The sequence below is a fragment of the Lytechinus pictus genome, chromosome 11 (assembly GCF_037042905.1).
Source record: "Lytechinus pictus isolate F3 Inbred chromosome 11, Lp3.0, whole genome shotgun sequence".
Taxonomy (NCBI): domain Eukaryota; kingdom Metazoa; phylum Echinodermata; class Echinoidea; order Temnopleuroida; family Toxopneustidae; genus Lytechinus; species Lytechinus pictus.
Window position 1 is genome coordinate 17,280,956 of NC_087255.1, and position 20,178 is coordinate 17,301,133.

A 20,178-nucleotide genomic window follows, 5' to 3' on the forward strand; every position below is an offset into this window, starting at 1 on the left:
TTTATTATTGATACATTTAAATAATGTTTTATCCCGTTTTCTTGTTCATGTTGTTGGCATGAAATCTCCAAAGGTCCTTCATCAATTTTCATTAAATTTTTTTTCCAGTTATGGGAGCCTTTTATATTCTGATTGTACATGCAAGTCTATGAGTTCATTTCTACGATATGAAAAACTGCTAGTTCAGCAATTTCATACAGTTAAGTGTTCCTAGTAACTATCTACTTTTTCAGATATTCTGAAATTCGCCAAAAGGTTCACGTTATTTTTTTCTTGTATTCTTGATGTTCAACGAATGCACATCGCAGGTACCCAGCAGATGAGAGCTATCGAATTGCTTGTCTGAATATTTATTTGCGATTTCTTGGAAGTGTAATAACTAGGAGATTAGTCATTTTAGTATATGGTTCAATCTATTTGTATGATTGGTGTTCTCATTCACTGATTTAATACTACAAAGTAAATAATAGATACACTTCTAAAACGGTAGCCTTACCATTAAAGATGGCAGAAACGAACTTGCCAGGGAGGGGGGGGGGGGATTTCCGGCCCATGCCTCCCTTTTGAGGGTCCTAACCAATATTTTCAATGTAAATTTTTTAGTGACAACCTTTTTTTTCTTGTCAAATTCTCCTTGGGAAAATGTGACCCACCTTTTGCCATCAGAAAATGGGAAATAATGGTATAAATATTAACAGACAGAAATTTACATGGATGAGTAGTATTACTTTCATAAGTAAGATTGCTTTATATATTTCTCGAAGCATTTTTATCATGAAGAGGTATACCAGTGTAAATTTGATTACATACTTTTTTTTTCAGATGCTGACCTTTACGAATTTCTCTAAAACGACTCAACAGAGCGCCAAAGACAAAACATTCAAAGAGATATGATTCCATACCTATACCAGAGTGTAGACTTACTCCATGAGAATACCAAAGGTTAAAGTCGTACCAACAATTCAGATAGAACAGTGGAACATCCAGCGTCGTAATATTGACATTATTGAGGTAGGGCTACTTATAATATTTCGGTGTACGCAAGTGGATACGGCATTGTAGAGGTCACTCCAAAACAAGCAGCGCTTCCAGATGGAGCTCCATTCCTGGCAGATAACACGCAATACCTATTCAAATATTGACATCCCATTAAAACACATAGTCAATATAAAGGTGTTTGGTACAATTATTATAATTATTCTCTTTTTCGAGTGAAGTTATATTTCGTCGTGTAAACCATAATATGATGCTTATTTACATCAATCAAAACAAGTTCAAATTAGATATCAGTAATAGTAGTAGCATAATACAACAACAAATATTGAGGGGGGCAGACATAGCATATGGAACAAATGGATCAGAAAGTTTGACCCCTTAGAAATAAAATTAAAATTTTGTGATAGATTTGGAATATTTTTCAGAAGGTGATATCATATTTTACCCTTTTCCCTTTCAGTTTCGACCCTAATCTCATCCCCCTTGGTCATGGAACTTTTTTTTTTTGGGGGGGATAGGCCCGAAGCCCCCCCCCCCATCTGTACGCCAGTGAGTGATACCGATTGTAAGCCTTATTTATTAGTGGACAATCACTATGATATAGCAAAAAAAAATTCACGCTTAACTTTTGCAGAAAAACACGGTAACATATAATTCATATTTACTATATTTTTTCCCAGAATATCCCTTAACTTCCATCAAAAACCCCCCATTAAACCTTGTCTATCTTTTACGTCGTATTTGAAATCTCACTTCAACTAGAGATAAAAACAACTTCATCTGTTTTATGCTACATTACACGCCATATGGTCGAAACACAAATATCGTGGAATTTGGGATTATGGATACGAAAGCACTCCACTGATTTTTTGTGTTTTAATTTTCTTTTTTTTTGTTTTGAAAGCCTGTGAGTAAAACGCCTTCACTTCCTACAAGCCGATTTAAAAAGCTAGCTGGGGGCAGTAGGAGACCTTTGCATGCTTCCATTCTATTCAAGATCTCGCTTCAAATCCAGGTGCATTGTTCCATGAATCGTCTTGTCAGTGATTCCGGCTGACAAATTTGCTCTGACCCATTCAGATGCAAGGATTTCAGTACCTTATAACACCTGTCAGTGGATATCAGTGCCTATTTGTTTCATGAAACACTCCCTGGTATATTGTTTCATCCGGATATCAATGACTCCTGCAGTGGAAGAAGGCAACAATCCAATCCACTTGCATTGCGGTGAAGCGGATCACTTTGGATACGAAATCCGGAGCAAGAAAATTGCTGAAAAGGCCAATGTCTTAAAGCAGGCTGTGGTAGGGTGGGATGATTGTCTTTGCATTTTCTTTCTTGTAATGTATTCAATAAAGTATTGTGTATATTTTTGTAGTAATTATATATATTTGTTTTACATGCATGTATTTACGTTATAAAGGACCCCATGGAAGAACAGTGGTATTTTTATAATACCGCTGAAATGTCCCATTCTCCATATTTCATATGATTTATACGATTTATTAAATTTGATCATGTACAAACAAACAAAGAAGCAAACAAACAAACAAACAAACAAACAAAAGAGAAAAAGATTTCTTGACAGGACCGGATAAAGTGATGAAAATTTTTATCAATGGACAAATAGTTGTGCACTGAGCGCAGCACTTACACACACAAACACACCTTCCCCCACGCATATGCACTTACATACTCATCCTCAAACCCACACACTCACACACACACACACACATAAGATAGGTGTTTTAGGATTGCATCAGGTCGATAGAATTACAATAAATATGGGAAATAGTCTTCGCACAATCGATACAATCTCATCTATATTTAAACGAGCTTTGATACCCAAGCTAAGTAAAAATAGAGTTCAGACTCCAATGTAATGCATAAGAACATACAGTCGTGCGTTTAATCGCACTTAACAGCTTTATAAAGAAACCTTTCTGTATGCGCGAAAGAAAAACATAGCGAGTTTTTCATGAAATAAATTACAATGAGACCAACCATGTCTGCATTAAAAAAAAAGAAATAAAAACGCCCACACCAACGCTGAAAATGTCCGATGTTTGCAAAGGTTACATGCTTTCTTTTCTGCATAAGTTGTAAAATGATATTAGCTGTAAGATAATAGAATCCCACTCTAAGCAAAGACAATTGCGAAGGTTTCGAGAATTTGTTGATGCTATGCTTGTTTTTAACATTGCAGAATGAAACAAGCATTAATATTTACTGTATCTTTCTTCTGATAACCTGTGGCATATCAAAGAAAACGAACACCCAGGCCAATCACCCTATTCAAATAATAGTGACGCCATTGGGATTGTGCCCAAATCGCCATATGCGCCGCTTCTTTATTCGTTTATCTCATTTTAAAACAATACTTACCCCCTTTTAACCCTCCTTTCTACTGTCTTTTGTCGCCCCCTAAATGTGGACTCCCACCCCCCCCCCCATTCTCAATTCGGAATGATGTTAAATACACCGCTGCTAATACCGGCATGTTGAATTGAAATGAGTTGTCAATATCAAAATGCCAAATTTTGAATTGCATTTTTACATTTTTTTAAATTTACATGTATATTTCACTGAGGAAAACTATGTATAACCAACAGACGTATGTCGTTATAACAGTTATAAGTAAATTTTATACTGCATTCAACTTCTAAGACACCGTACAATCAATCATCAATAGAATTAATATCAATAACTCCCATGAATAAAAATCCCAACCAATACACACAGACAATACACCCTCACACACACACGCACCCATACTATACCACCCATGTAAAATGAACCAATGTAAATAAATCAGTAGACTAAACATGCGAAAGGTAGTATTTGAAAATCATTTCTTGCAAGACATGTTCCTTTAAAACATTTAATGGGATCGTGTTCCAAGTTTGCCAGTTCTTAAGAATAAATGATACCTTCAAGCGAATACGTTTGAAAGTGTAATGACACTATACAAACACACGAACATACTGTACATGTCATACATGCATCTATGCTTGCAAGATGGTATTTTGCAGTGTAAAGAACTGAGCTTCAAGACGTGATTGATTTGTATGACAATGTGCGTTGTGTGATAAGAAGAGACTCACAATAATTGAGTGTTGATCTACGGCTATCAATGCCACGATGATCAGTCGTCTTAGAGAAAAAATGCAAAGGATAAGATGTACAGCATTTTAAATGGCTGAAAACTAAACTGAATATTCACATCAAGGTCTAGCTTCCACTATTCACTATTTTGAACAATGACCTTTCAATAATCCATCTCGTGAAGACCTCGAATCGATAAGGAGAAATTTGTGTGGCTTGCCTCATACTGCAATTATAGCAATTTCCCAATCCTCTTTTTTTTTACGTCGGCGTGCGTTCATTTAATCTATTGCCCTTGACGACCGCTGCGCATTGCAGCGAAGAAACCGTCATGAATTATGGATGAAAGATGTTGCAAAATATAGCGAGAAGCGTTTGATCTGCTTGAACCACTTCTCGGGATATCTTAAGGATGACTCTCGGTGTCATCGTGGATAATTGAGGGTGATTATGAGAGCAATTGCGATGAATCCCCCTCTATGTTAATGTAATTCAATAGAGAGGATATGGGTAGTGCCAGCTATTAAGATGAAACCATTATTCAGGAAGGACTTGTGATCTGGAAATAAACCTCATCCTTGCTCCTCTCCATCTGCTCAGCCCAGGAAACGATTAGAAAGACATGTCGGATGGAAATAGCATGATGCGATGGTATTACAGCAAGATACCTCGCAATCCCCTCTCGGGAAAACCCAACTCTAAAACCTCGATATACAAGTTTAGGACTTGACACTTCAGCGAGGTTTCTTGCCGATGGGAACCATGCATAATTATTCTCCAAGCTGACACTGCCTTCAGTTGCAAATCGAATCTCTGAAGCCATGAATGATTCAAACCCTTATCCGATCCTGCAGTAAAGATGATGTTAGCAGTCTCAGGGTCCCGTAACACAAAGGTTAGCGATTGATCGTACGCTTGATTTTTACGATAAATTGCACATTGCAGTCAATGCAATCAATCGTAGAAAAATGTTGTAAGATCATTGCTAAGCTTTGTGTTAGCGGCCCATGACCATATCTTTTGGTCTTCGGACACAGCCGTGTTTAATACGAGAATTATTGCATTGACAAGTAGGGATTACACTAACAATATACTGTAGATGATGTGTACTCACATGGCATGGGCTTGTGAACTTGGCATAGCTTGATAACATTATAAACATTCTGGTGTAAAAGAAACATTATCAAGTTTTCATACTATTTACCATTAAGGTGGGTGTACTTGGGTAGTATACTAACATTATCTTATCAGCTTATACCGGGGAATATAATTGACAAGGAAGATGAGAAAGTGATTGGTCCTCGGAACGGAATACCATTGAGTCACACGCCATTTCCATAGAAAATCTAATGCAAGGCCATTCCACAGCTAATCAAACTGCAATTAATTTAACTCAAAATTTTTGATTTCCTTCCTATCATCTTGGTATTATCGAATAACAAGAAAAGGCACATCTACCCTAGAAGGCAACGCATATTTTCACACACTTGGTGTATTCAGTTTGAAATATTTGCTACACGATGGCGCCAAATTGCTAGATCCAATGTGTGACTATCATGGTCGATGCACGTCTGTTTTTTCTATTTTCTTTAAAGGAATATCTTTTGCTTAGCATTCATAGATAGGCGTCTATTGATCTGGTGAATGAGATGGAGAGAAGAAGGGGATTGCATGATGGTGGTCTGTGTTAGTTGTGTGTGCTTATGGTTATGTGGGTGCAGAGTGAGAGATGGTGTGTTGGAGGGCTGTTGGAGAGCAGGTGGGGATGCCGTTTCGCCATTCATTATTAAGACAACTATAACAACATGCACTGGATTCCAATACCTGCAAACGGTGATCTTAAAAGGCAAGATGTATGAAAGTCATGAGGAAGATATCTTAATGGTGTGATAGAGGGTGTCCATACCTTCCATATGCCTGTAATTCCACTATACGTCCTTTAAAATAATGTACTCTAAGAATACTTGTGCATATGCCAGCTTTTATGAGAGAACATTAATCGGTATTAAGTTTGATATGAAACAATCCCTCATGTTTATTATATGACGTACACTGTTAGAAAAAGAAATTACATAAAAATAACAGAATCAGTTTGCAAATTGTTATTAAGAAGTTTACCGCAATTTAACAGAACAGGTCCACTTTAAAATGGGGAAAACAACATGGAATTTGTAGATTTCATACATCAAATGTAATATAATTGTCTATAATTTTACACAATGCTTGTAAGACTACGGCGTGTAATAAGATTACAGGTGTGTTTGAGACTCTGCTGCGGGAATTTCTGCGTCTTTAAGGAGAGGTTTTTGTAACAGTGTACATATATATTCCATTTCAAATATTTGGAACAAGATCAAAGGTGTTGATAAAAAAATGTTGTGTAATCAACCCCCCCCCCCAAAAAAAAAAACCCTTCTCATCACATCTTACGAAGATATCGGATCATTGCACATTCTATACGCTAGGTCATAGGTCATAAATTTTCATGACGTATGAATGATATTAAACAAACAATTATGGTAATATCAAATATAAATCAAACCACAGCAAACTAAAAAAAGATACTATCAGGCTATTTTATTTGAGGATATTGTATTTATGATAATACTGCATTGATTTTCTTTTTCAAAAAGAGGATTTAAAACAGTGTTCTCTTTCAAATCTATATTATTGATGCATAACATACGGTGGATGATACACAGACAACGGGCTCAACATCATAATGAATGCTGAACATGTTGGCAAATACACGCACGTAATCCCCTCAGCTTCTAATGAAATTATGATTATTTGTATACCACTCATAGGCAATCTGTCCGCTGTGGGCTTGCGTCACAATAATAACGTGATTAGTACCGAATACAAACACACACGCACACGCGCAGCGTGAACACAGCCCAAAACTACGCACACACAATCCTCTTTCCCTATAACTACTGTATGCATTCACGCTTTCATTGCTACATATGGGTCAAGATAATTGGGGGGTTCAGTATATAGGTATAAAGGCAATGAACTGATGGTGAAAAAAACCCAAGCAAACATGCGGCATCATTAAGTATTCTGTTAAAAGGCGAGACTCATTAAGATAAATTGTCCTTCATCAACCAGAACTAATCAAACCCTGAAAATGACTCTCTGCATTCTTGGTGTGCCTTTTAAACCTGAGAGTAATGATCTTTCCCGTCTGTATGTCACATCAATTTAGATGTAAAATTTGAACTTGTGGAATGCAGATGTCACAAATACCATTCGAAGGATTTTCTGACACTTCCCAAAGAAAACAAATTTAAACCAGGGAATGAACACACAATTTAATCACCCTCATTTATCCGTTTTCTTCAAAAAAGAAAGAAAGAAAAAAACAACACAGGATACTGAAATTAAAGGGATAGTGCCCTGATTAAAATGCAGAGTGTATAGTTAGGCTTGAATAATTTAATCAATATATACATGTATCTATTTATTTAATCTCTTGCTTTTTATATTCAGCTAAAGAAAATTGAAATTCATTTACTTTTTAAAACATATTTCAAACTTTTACATCATGTATTGTAGCCTGAAGTGTAGGTACTCATTGCAATATTCATATCAGTTACACAGAAATAGTATTCAGAATGGTTATTGCATGTTCTGAAGTAAACTTTAGGTCATATTTGAGATTTCTTTTGAATGTAACATTCTTGCGAGAGAATAATGTAAAAGGAAGACGGGCAATTATGGTAAATATGAATGGGTAACAACCTAATAGATGAAAAAAAAAAGGATAAGTGATATATCTTTGAAGAATTAAGTGCTGGCAAGTTGCTAAATTGTGAACCAAAAAGGAGTCGAACGATAGTACTTTCGAGAAAGTGTCTGTAGAAATGCAGGAATGCAGGAATAGTTTGTCATTAGATCAATCAATATACACAAAAACGTAGATTAAATATACTTGATCCTAATTTGTCAGGTTTTTTTAATCTCGCGAAGGCGAAATTAGAGGCACTTTATATCACGAATTAATATTTTCTTTGACAATGATTTTTTAAATTTCGTATCTAATAATCTTTGGAAAATAATAGTTTTGAAGAATAGCAGTCATCTAACACGTGTTCTGTGTACTTATGTACAAGGGGGGGGGGGGTATATATATATACGTATATTCAGTCTATTCATAAACATCTTCCTCTTGATAAGGAAAATTTATTCAATTTTTGTTTTAACTGTGTAAATTATATTTCTATATCAATTATATTAAATTAAATATCATATAACAAGTACTCTATGTACAATGGGGTTCATTATTACCATCACAGACGAACTGTCAGTATAATACATGCACATGGTGTATCTCACATTGATAAAACAAATACCAATCCGACTGCATGTGAAGAAATATATGAAGAAACACTAAATCAATGAAAATAATATTTCTAGGTAAGGATTATAAAAAAGTAAACACCACGTCTATACCCTTTCTGCACCCACGTCTATACCCTTTATGCACTTTAAATATGTGATCGGAATTCTCTTGATCTATTTGCAATCTTTTATTGTTGTTATATTTTCAATAAGTACCTAATTATAAAAAAAAACGGAATAAATACCTCGATAGTTGTGATACTGGCAGCCAGTTCAGCGGCTAAATATTCCCAGTTAATCGAAAGAAAGGAAAGGAATGTCGACCAAAGACAGCACACCTCAGGTACGAGGATGAGAGACCAATCGAATACTCCTCCTGGCCCCCGACAGACACATACAATTATCTATAATCCGCAAGAATTAGTAGCTTGGGAAACGTGTAGGCGTGGAGAAATATTTTGAAGCACATCTATGCGCTAATGAGGTATGAAAGTCGCCTTCGGGGTAAGAGGAGGAAATAGCCTTGGAGACGACGTCGATTATGATGGCAGTTTATACTCCTTCAATGACTCCAAGATGAAGACAACGTGATGGAACTAAGCAGTACGACACTGGTAGATAAATCCACCTGTAAAGTCAACAAAAATCGGATGCTGCGAGAATGCATCTAAACGAATTGGCTTCCTCGGTGAAGTGACTGTAACACACACAATACATGGCATTCATATATAGCGTGGCGCTTTTTCCATATCGAGGTACGAGCATACCATCGTGCGTTAATGCAATCGGCGATCAATGAAAAAAATCAACCAATCCGGTGTGTGACGTAAGCAAGATATCTCATGGCTGATTGGCTGGTCAAGTGATGAGTCGGCACAGTTTCAGATGCATTTTTGTCTTCAAAATCGTTGCGATGAATTATGCTGGGCCAGCGATGCAATATTCACGTTATTTATCTATTCCTCTGTCAACAACCGAAAATGTGTCAGTGTTTGATGTCAACTAATACCTTTGTACAAACCGTATGGTATACATGTTAAGCACTACAGAGATTTAAACTATGCATTGAGCATGTTGAGCGGGGTGAAATTCAGATTACATTATTTCTCTCTTTAATGAAAGGATATTTTTTTAAAATCATTTCCAAGTACTATAGTACATTAAATTATGAAAACTAGAAATTGATCAAAAATTCATAGACTTTTGACTCAAAGTTAAATTTAGGTTACCAAGTTCTCTGATAGTTAAAACGTCTCATTCATCATGAGATTCGTTCAGTCTAAATTTAGTGTACTTCATTTTACATGATTTTTAAACAGTATACGGGTTTGGTCAAAACTTTGTCTCATTAATTTTAACTGTCATTATATTTATCAAACAAGGGTATCTGTAAATGTATCTAATCCATATTAGCAAACGAGAGGGGTTAACACAATTACGGAATTTAAGAAAAGTTTTCTTTCTACATACTAGTATTCAATGCATATATTCTTTAAGGTCTATATTAAATAATATTGTGAACGTTCATTCTTGTGCAGAGATATTTTTTTTTACTGGATTTCTTTGTGCACCCCGCCCCCCTTAATGATTTTTTTTTCTTCTTTTGACATTTCTACAGGATTCATGTTGTATAATCCCTAATAAAAATATATTGCCAAGTTGCAGCGATTGGTGCTCTTGGATTTCTTTGTGCACCCCGCCCTCTTAATGATTTTTTTTCTTCTTTTGACATTTCTACAGGATTCATGTTGTACAGTCCCTAATAAAAATATAAAGCCAAGTTCAGCGATTGGTGCACTAAACACATGACAAGACATAATCAATTTGGACCCCACGGAAGAACAGTAATGTCCAAGGGCATGTACGGGTGCAATCGGCGTCCTTAATTTTCATCGAATGTGTTCCTTTTTTGCTATTTTGAAAACAAGTACAACAACGACTGTAAAAAAATTGATTGAATATGAGAGGGACATCAAGAAAAGAACAATTAGCTCACATTTTTTTAATGAGATAAAAGGAAATTGATCAGACACTTAAACAAACTTGGTGAAAAAACAAGCTTTTGCAATATGCAGATGATACAAATTTGACTCTAAACGGTTCTACAGAAGACCTATAAAATGTAAAAGAACTATTAGGTAACTTTGAGAAAATATCAAACCTTAAGATCAATGTTACCAAAACTTACGTATTATGGATTGGGAAAAAATAGAGCATGTAAAAAAAACAGCTACTCCCAAAGCATAAATTGAATTGGGTATCAGGAAACTACTCAAGAAACTTCGGTTTAGACTTTTCAGTGGATTTGATAGAAGTGGTGAATCACAATTACGCAGAAAATATTAAAGAAATAAAGCGCTCGATAACTTCGTGGTCCAAAAGAAAATTAACTGTACTTGTCTCTGTTGGGACCAAATTTTTTTTTTGCCTTCACTTCCTGAACCACGTTCACAAATAATGAGAGGCATAAACTCTTTTTATATCCATTTATTTGATGAACAAGCCCGACAAAATCAAAAGAGAACAAATATGCCAATGGTATAAAAATGGTAGGGTTAAGATGATTGATTATTTTCATTCATTCTAAATCCAAAGATTTCATGGATCAAAAGATTTCAAAATAATTCTCACTTTCGAAGCTTAACGTTTCATAATTATGTTCAAGATGCGTATTCCCAAGACTATATTTTTCTCTTTTTTTTAAGGGTTCATATTACTCTTAAAAAAATTGCCGTTTTTACTTCGAATCCTTTGTGGAAGGAGGCTCTATTAGCTTGGTCTGACTTGGTCGAACGTCTTTTTCATGGCGTTAGTAAGGACAACCTCTTTAGAATAACGAGCGAATTAAAAGAAATGAATAAGAAGTGTATTTTAAGTCTTAGAATTTACGAGGTATACGTTTTGTAAACATGGTAAATGTCATTCTTTAAACATACTGTTTTTTCTTTCATACTTTGATTTGTAAGTTTTAAACAAACTCCCTTCAATACTACTGTCTTTGTGATGGATTTCGCTCTGGTTTTGATATCAGTACTCATTTAGGCCATACGGCCACACAGCCTATCATTCTAGAAGCTTTGCACCTCGCGATTAAAATACCATTTGGTCGTTCACTTATTTATCAGCTTTTCTCAAAATATTAAACAGTAAACGAATTCAGAGCTCTCATAAAGTGGTAAGGTATTTTGATTTGTCATGGAGTTCATATTGTATAATTCCATTTCAATTAACAATGGACGTTAATTCAAAATGGTTTCAAATAAAGATCTTAAGTAGATTACTATATATTATGTATGCTTTATTACAATTTGGGGTTTACAAAATGTACTTTATACATGTGTTTTGTTATTGTAACTGTTCGAATGTTATATGGTCAAAGTTTGAACTTTGGATATTTCGTTATACAGGAATCATCACACTCACAAGTCAAAACAAACTGTTTGGTGTTTGTGGTAGTAACACTGATGCCCTTCATTGCATTCTCATAGTTGTAAGACGAAATTATATCTGATCTGTATTCGTTTAATATTTCACTCTCATGTGAAAAAATGCTTGTCAGGAAATTTTCGCCTCATATCATATTATGTAATTGTGCCAAAGGTCGTGATAATTTATAACATTACGTTCGACATATAGGTTATCATCTACAATATGTTTTTATGCCGATGTATTTTTATGTTGTACAATTATCTTTTGGAATTTATTTTCGAAACAAAGAACCCTGTCGAAGAGGAAATGAATTAGCTAACCCTATAATATAATACATAAAGATTTCATTAACATATATAAAAAACAAAATAACTAAACTACAATGTATACGGGGATAGCGTGGACGCCTTTAATGCCTAAAAATATGAATAACTGTTTAAAATAAAATGCCTAGATTTTGACTTAAAAATATTTAATCAAATTGATTGATATCTACAGAAAAAAAATCCAAAGTTGAAGTCCTTGGATAAAATTTTAAAAGAGGGGAGTCTTGGGGTTTAGGTTGCTGAAATAGCACGTGTAGGTCGAATTAATAAAGGGAATCTTCAATTAAAATCAGGAATGTCCAAGGGTATGGCTGAGGTAGGTTTCCTCCAACCAATAACATTTTCATCGACCTTTCTGCTATTTTTTCACCATTCTTTAATAGTTATTCCATTTTTAGTTTGTATGACGTATTCGTTTTGCATGGTAACTGATATTTTTGAACGGTTTCCTGTAAAAAAAATTAAGAGAATGAATACTTAATAAATTACTAAATCCAGAAGGATAAAAACAGAAATGAAACCATTAAGGTATAATGTACAAGAAAGTGCAATATCTGTACATGTTTTGACGTGTTCTTGAATGTGGATTACATTGGTCAGTCCTCTATTCTCAGGTTTCTGAATAAAAAGCATCACATAAAGAAAAACGGTACAAACCATAAAAGGTAGCTTGCTAGATTATATTTGGAACATCATAAGACAAATCACCAGTCACGATTCTGAACAGACAAATCAGAGAATGAATACAATAAAATACTTTATCTCTGAAAACAGAAGGATAAAGTAGCAGAAATGAAACCATCGAGTTATACTGTAATTAATGTGCAATGTGTTATTGAAAATGACCTATCTTGATCAGTCCTCTATTCCTAGGTTTCTGAATTAATCAGAATCGTATTTAAAATGGAACAAACGCATAAAAAGAGGTTGCTGGATTATAGTTGGTACATCCTGAAGTGACAACTAGTTTTAACTACCCTTGTACGACTGGAAATTGTGAACAGATAAACAAAAAATACAACACCGAGATATTTTCCTTGATTTTGAACACGCTTCATCTTCATTAATGTGCTATAGATTTAAAATTGGGAGATCAAGAGTATCCTTCACTATTTGAAAATTACCAACAATCTGCACAAATGAAATAAAGTACAAAACCATAATCACATGATTTCTGTCTGCACATAGTACAGTGACCATGATTGAGCTGAAATCAATCGTGTAGATTTCTTTAGCCAGTTACATCCGTTAAACTTGATATTATCATTCCGTCTTCAAATTTTTTCGGAATAAGTATGGAATATACATTACTCTAAAGCTTTGGGGATCTGAACACTCTACATAGGAAAAAATAATATTATACGAAAATTTATTGTATGACAGTCACAAGGTAATGTTGATAAAAGAAACTTCAATTTAGATTATGAATAATTTCTAACGATTTTCAACTCACTCTAGTCATGGTAGTTGCACAATAATACAGATGTAATACACATTTATATACAATACGAGTTCAATAATAGATTTTGCATTTCCTATGTATGCGTGTAAAATGTTTTAATTAATCCATCTTGTATATTTTTTTATAATGTTTGTGATTAAGTGCATATGGAATAATGAGAAATATTGCAAAGTATAACGGACGTGATTGACCTGTATTTCAATGCAACAGAGAGAGTGAATTGTCTGTAACTGTTCGTTGTAATTTCCCGGTGACATAGCGAACTAGTTGTTTTTCCTCTTATTTTGTATATGATTATGATTATGATTTGATTTGATTTCCAATTAATAGAATATGTGGTATGTCTATTAATTTTGAGATGAAATTTATAAAGCGGAAAAGTGTATAAGTATATTTATACAATAAGGCATATAATGGACACGAAGTTGATAAGAAAAAGTATTGAAATTTTTAATTGCCCATCTTAAACGGGGAGTGAGTTGCTGTTCTCTTATAATTTATTTTGACTTACAAGCTTGATAACCAAAGTCACCTTAGGGGCAAGGTTCATATTTTCAGATGAAAAAATGGCCCGAGCCACCTGTTTTGTATGGACAGATTTCAAGTGCCGGGCAATTTACACAAAACCATTAATTTTGCTTTTTTCCAATCTGTAATAAAAATGTTGGAAAGCAGATGGTCACTGAAATGATGCCATACAAGATTCAAATGATCATTCTCAGTTAAAAAAATCTACCTATTAAGTTTTTGTTAATTGTTATGTAATCAACTAATCGAATCCCACTGTGTTTCCTTTTCTCTCTGTTATGTTAAAAGAACAGCAGGTCTCTATTGTAGTTTCCTCTGTTGTAAGATACTGAATCATAGTTTTTATTTAAATCGTTTGCTTTGAAATGAATAAATATGATTACTTGCTTGCCATCTAAAGAGGGCACCATTCCAGTATTCACCTCGTTATTTATTGACCACTTCTTGTGTCTTATCGCATGTTCTCGAGACAACGTCGGAAATGCTGGAATGATCTGCGTCACATTCATGTGCAAAACCGAGTGTACTTCATTCATCTCACATCAATCCTGATTGAATGTTGTTCATTAAAACGAGTGAAATTAAAACAGGGAAGTCATTAGTATGAAACCGTGTTCGTCCATAAGAGAATGAAGACTTAACTATTCTTACTACAATTTTATTTCAAGACAGGATCGAGATACCGGTGAACTAGTTTCTCGAGAGTGCTCGCACCAGTGATAGAATCTTCCCACTTCACTGCGAAATATTGTTCGGAGAACGTATGTCGATTGACGGTACGAATGATCACTTGTTCGAGTTTTAATTGGGTTTGTGATTCAGATTTTAAGTTTTTAGATTGGTATTAATACATATAAGGATCGAGACAACAGGTTAGATTCTATGTATCGCGTAACTTAGACGTGTGAATGAAAGTGAATTGAATTCTACTTTTACTATGTACAAACAAAGGTCCTATGGAAATTATCTTGCATCTCAAATTCTCTTTCAAAGGTAACAAAAAAGGAGGAAACATTCAATATTCTGCGTTCCGACGGATGTTTTACCCTGTTTCGAAAGTTACTCATAATCGTAAGATATGCACGCATCTGTATAGAATCTACATTATCAAATACGTTTTAATATATATCATTGAATTCCTCAAGGATCCATGCGTAGTCCTATATTACTTACAATTTATATTAATTACTTCGTGCAAGTACATTTGAAAATTGTTACTAAAATCAAACGACATGGTGTTATATCCCATTTTTCTTGTCTGAAGAGAATTATGTTAATTTACTGAGAATACTATTAATTTACTGAGAATAATGTTAAATTTTAGTCACATAAAATTCAATTCAGCTGGTTACGTAAAAGCAAACGAGGACTAAACGTTGACAAAACAATCTCTATGATATCAAACCGAAACAATGCTGTCAATATTATGTACATTTAATATAACTATATATATCTGGTAAAAATATTATAAAAACGATACTCTTGAATATCCGGGGATGCATCTTGATACCAAATTAAAATTAAATATTCATATTAACGAAATGTACACAACATACATCAAGTTGTTATCTTAATTCCTCACCCTTCAGGTTTCATGTTAATCTCATATGAATAGGAACATAATTTACAATTGTATTTTTATTCAACTTTTTTGCATTGTGCAGATATTGTTTTTGATTCGGCAGACAAGAGACATATTGATCATTTGCACACAAAAAAACAACCCTGGCCGCCAGTCTCATTTTACATTTCCAGATAAAAATAAATAATTCAGGTGAGGATTGTTGCCAGTTTAAGCCGTTTCACACGTATAATAATTACATATCATTCATTATTTCTATCGGAGCAAGAACGTGGACGCTGTCGACAATTACTTCTTCGTCGGTATACGGGGAAATATTGATGCGTAAGAGACAGAGTATGAATACAATATGCTCGAAATTTGCTAGCCAATTATTTATACCACGTAGACAGGGAAATAATATGAGTAAGAGACAAAGTATGAGTACAATATCCTTAAATTTAGAAGTCAATTATTTATGTCCTCATGACATTTCATATTAAACAGCTGCGGCGACATCTCAGAGCCCTGTCTAACTCCTATGTATGTTTTAGACCAGACAGTAAGTTTATAGTCAACTATGACTCTAGTGAATAAACTGTAGAGCGTTTTGATGTGATTACTGAGTACAATCGTACATCTAAATCATCCATGAAATTCAAATAACCCGACATGGCAGACTAAATGTCATAAGAGACAATTCCCTCGACTTTTCATAATAAAATTTAAATAACATACAATATACTTCATGTACTCACCCTAGTACGATTCGTTTCTGAGTCATTTTTACCTTTGATTCCCTGCAGAGTATTTGTGCACACAATATATCTCAATACATCCCATATAATATGAAGCAAATATATTAAACAGCTGTGGTGACATCTCTGATCCCTGTCTGACTCCTGTGCACAAGTTTTGATTATTTCGTTGCAGTTACTACATTCGGGTTTGACTCCTCCTCGTGTATGGATGTAGACGAAGACTTAATCCTATCTTTGAGAAATACTCTCATGTTCCAAATTTATCTGCTTTCATAATGCATATATCAACTTTTTAGTAATCAATGCTTATATTTCATTATTTATGATTATTTCATCATCTTCCCCGTGACTATTTTTGTGTCAGTCACTTTATAATCAGCTCTCGTCTCATTTCTGATGAGCGATTGGTCTATTTTGGGGTACTAGCAGAAGTCTGTTTATTGCTTAATTAGAGCACACAATCCAAATGAATGAAATAATGAATTAGATGTCTTAACATAATCATGATAATGACGCGCCTGTTTTTATCCGGATATATTTACATTTTTACAATTTTTTTTATTAATCGTTTAGAAAAATCAACTGAATCATCTGTGATTCCCGTCCATGTAAAATAAAATTCATGGGGTTGATAAATTAAAGTTCTTTATCTTCTTTATCATTTTAATGCTGTTTTGCCTTCATGTGTGATTCTGTTATCATTATGAAACCTCTTTCAATATCCTTAAAATCCTTTAACTGTAATTTCTTAAATAATTGTCGATGCTTACAGAAATGGCGATGTTTTTTTTTTCTAGATATTCACACGGAGAGAATCTTGTTACTGCAATACTTCTAATCTCTACTAATTACCATTTTTACATTCTGTGTTTCTAGGCCAAAGGGAATATTTAAGACGAAGGCACTTAAGAAGTTAGATTTTGCGTGTAAACGGTTGCTTTCACGTTTCCAGCTAAAATTCGATAAATCTGAATTTCTATAACAAAGACACATAGATATGAAAGCACAAAAATGTTAGTAAAGAATTACGACGAAAAGAACACGAGAATATGACATGAAATGCCAACTCCTTCGATCAGTTCAAGACCTTTCTAAAGACCTGTCTTTTTAATATTTAGGTATTTCCACTTTGTATATCAGTTGTGGGTTGGTCTATATGGAGGTGCACATCTTTGTTTCATTTTGTATTTGTTTTTTTTTTAATCTGAGATTTGGTAATTCGTTAATTTACTGGTTTTATTGATTACATTTTTGTTATCATATTCCTGGTAATCAATTAATAATCAGGAAATTGTGCGTTTAGAAACATATGCATTAAGCGCCTTATAAATATCATTATCATTATTATCATTAAAAAGTGACAAATGGAAAAGGTGTTATAATATTTTAAGAGATAGTAAAGACCGGAAAGAATTAGCCAAACCACCTTGGTTATCTGAAAAACATATTGGCTGAAGAAGAATAACTAGTAGTATAAGAAATAATCGTGATAGAAATAAGAATATCGTATTGTTCTTTATCATTACGCAAAAGAGTTCCGCAACTTCCTTCGATATATTATCATCTGAGGGGTCCACGATATACAAGTCCAGCTTCTCAGTGGACATCTCCATTTCCAGCGAAATAGTATTAATCTATCGTGATTTTATTTGAATTGCAATGAGTATCTATTCCTTTTTGGATTTAAATTTATTACATAAAATTTAAATTGCATGTATTCTACTTTAAATGTTAAATTTTGTGATATCTCTATGAATTTTTACATTTTGTTAGAAATAAGAAAAAGTAACAATTTAAACTGAATATAGTGATTGCCGGGATTAAGGAATAAGTAAGGATAATATATCATGTTGAGAAATGTTTTACAATATTTTGATGTGAGTTCATAATTACAAAAAGAAAAACAAACATCATTTACGTCAGAAGAATAAAAGATAAACTTCACCCTCCCGCCTAAAAATAATGTTTTAACATTCAATAAACTTTTACTCGATGAAAATGTAAATTAAATGGATTACAAATACGATGAAAGCAACTAAAGTAGAATATTAAGAAGTTCTGCATCCTTTAAAACAATAATGACCAACAACTAACCATAACTTAATTAAGCACGTGAATTGATGTACAATTTTTTACAACCACTAAAAACGATTTCAGGAAATATGGACATAAAGAAGTCAACATGGTCAACAATATGGAGGACAAAACCTTGAACAAAATCACGATACAATATCAGTACGTCCAAAGGCATAAGGATCCAATAAAAACAGTACAAGGGACGTTAAAAGTCATGAAGGTGGCACTTTAATAATGGCCGATTGAACGATTGATTAACGTTTTTCGTATTAAAGACTACATTTTAAGAAAGAAAAGCTGCGGAAATCCGCTAAGAAGACAGAGGTCACTTAATGAAATATACAAGATACGTTGGCTACATATCTCTGAATCTATTTTAGACACAGATAGGTCTAACGAAACCCAGTTTGCCAGTAAAACAATTACAACGCCATAGATGAAAAATACACTGAAAACGTACAAAAAAGCAGACAGGCAAACAATACTGTAAAAGATGGAATTATTGACAAAACATCTGCATGTCAAGACACGACGATGACATTAGGTTTGCCAATGAAACAAAAACACAGACGGAAAAAACGAAAGGAAATCACCCAATGTAGACAGCCAAAGAACAGACTCAAAGTCCTGACCTACAGAAACGAGGAAACGTCCAAGACAATGTAGAAAGTTAATTCCAGCAACATCATCATTTTAATTTAATCAAAATTTGTAATGACATTACTTGACACATACTTGGAACCCTTTCAAACGGTTTTGAGCCGTTCTTGAGAACCGAATTTCTTTGTTATTTGACCCTATTTTTTTGGAGGGGGGGGGGGGGGTACTTGAACGTATATTGAAAATATTCTATAGAACTATTTCCACTGAGAATCTATACTGAAAAATACATGTTTTTATCATGTAAACTTGAAGCAGTTAACATAAAAATGGCTTAATACTTATTATTTTGATTAAAGAGGAAAACAACGTTCACAAATACACGGTTCTGCGTATCCCGTGAAAGTTTGCTTCCAGGCAAGTAATTATAATGTATGATGTAATAATATATAATCATCTCAATATATATTTTCTTTTGATTATTTATTTATTATTATTTATTATTTATTGGAGAAAATTCACATTGGTTTCTCAGGATAAGATGATGTTGCTGTAAGAAACTGAGACGTGTTTTTTTTTTGCTTTCCTACTCACGTACGTAGTTATACTCAAACGTTTTGGTGCTGTGTTTAGGGACGACGTCCGATGACATTACGTGGGTTGAATGTAAGTCTTCTTTAGCTTCTTGAATGATTGTTGGGTCACGAGCCATCGCGGGGTAGCAGGCAACAGCAGACATCTGTAAATTTCATTCGTTGCAAATATTGCAGAAATAAAGCCATGTTATTCACCGAGATCTGAACCCATCATTAGATTAGTGATGAGCTATTTTTTCTTTTTTCGGATGGTATTTATTGAAAATGCTTTGATTTGCAAGGAATTCGTAAAATTAATTTGTTATTATTCACATATAAAACTATGGTCAAAACAAACACGAGAGTATGCGTATGTAAGCTAAACAAGTATTAATTGAGATATGAAATGATTAAA

At 33.9% G+C, this 20,178-nt stretch overlaps 1 protein-coding gene across 1 annotated transcript in view; it reads right to left on the reverse strand.

Annotated features, from left to right (window-relative positions):
• Positions 1–19,923, reverse strand: part of LOC129270904 (GTP-binding protein Di-Ras2-like) — an 81,878-nt gene extending 61,955 nt beyond the window's left edge. Inside the window, exon 1 of the mRNA XM_064106890.1 lies at positions 19,787–19,923. Within this exon, the coding sequence (XP_063962960.1) occupies positions 19,787–19,900 (114 nt within the window). The 5' untranslated portion in view covers positions 19,901–19,923. The remainder of the gene's footprint in view (positions 1–19,786) is intronic.
• Between the last annotated feature and the right edge of the window lie 255 nt (positions 19,924–20,178).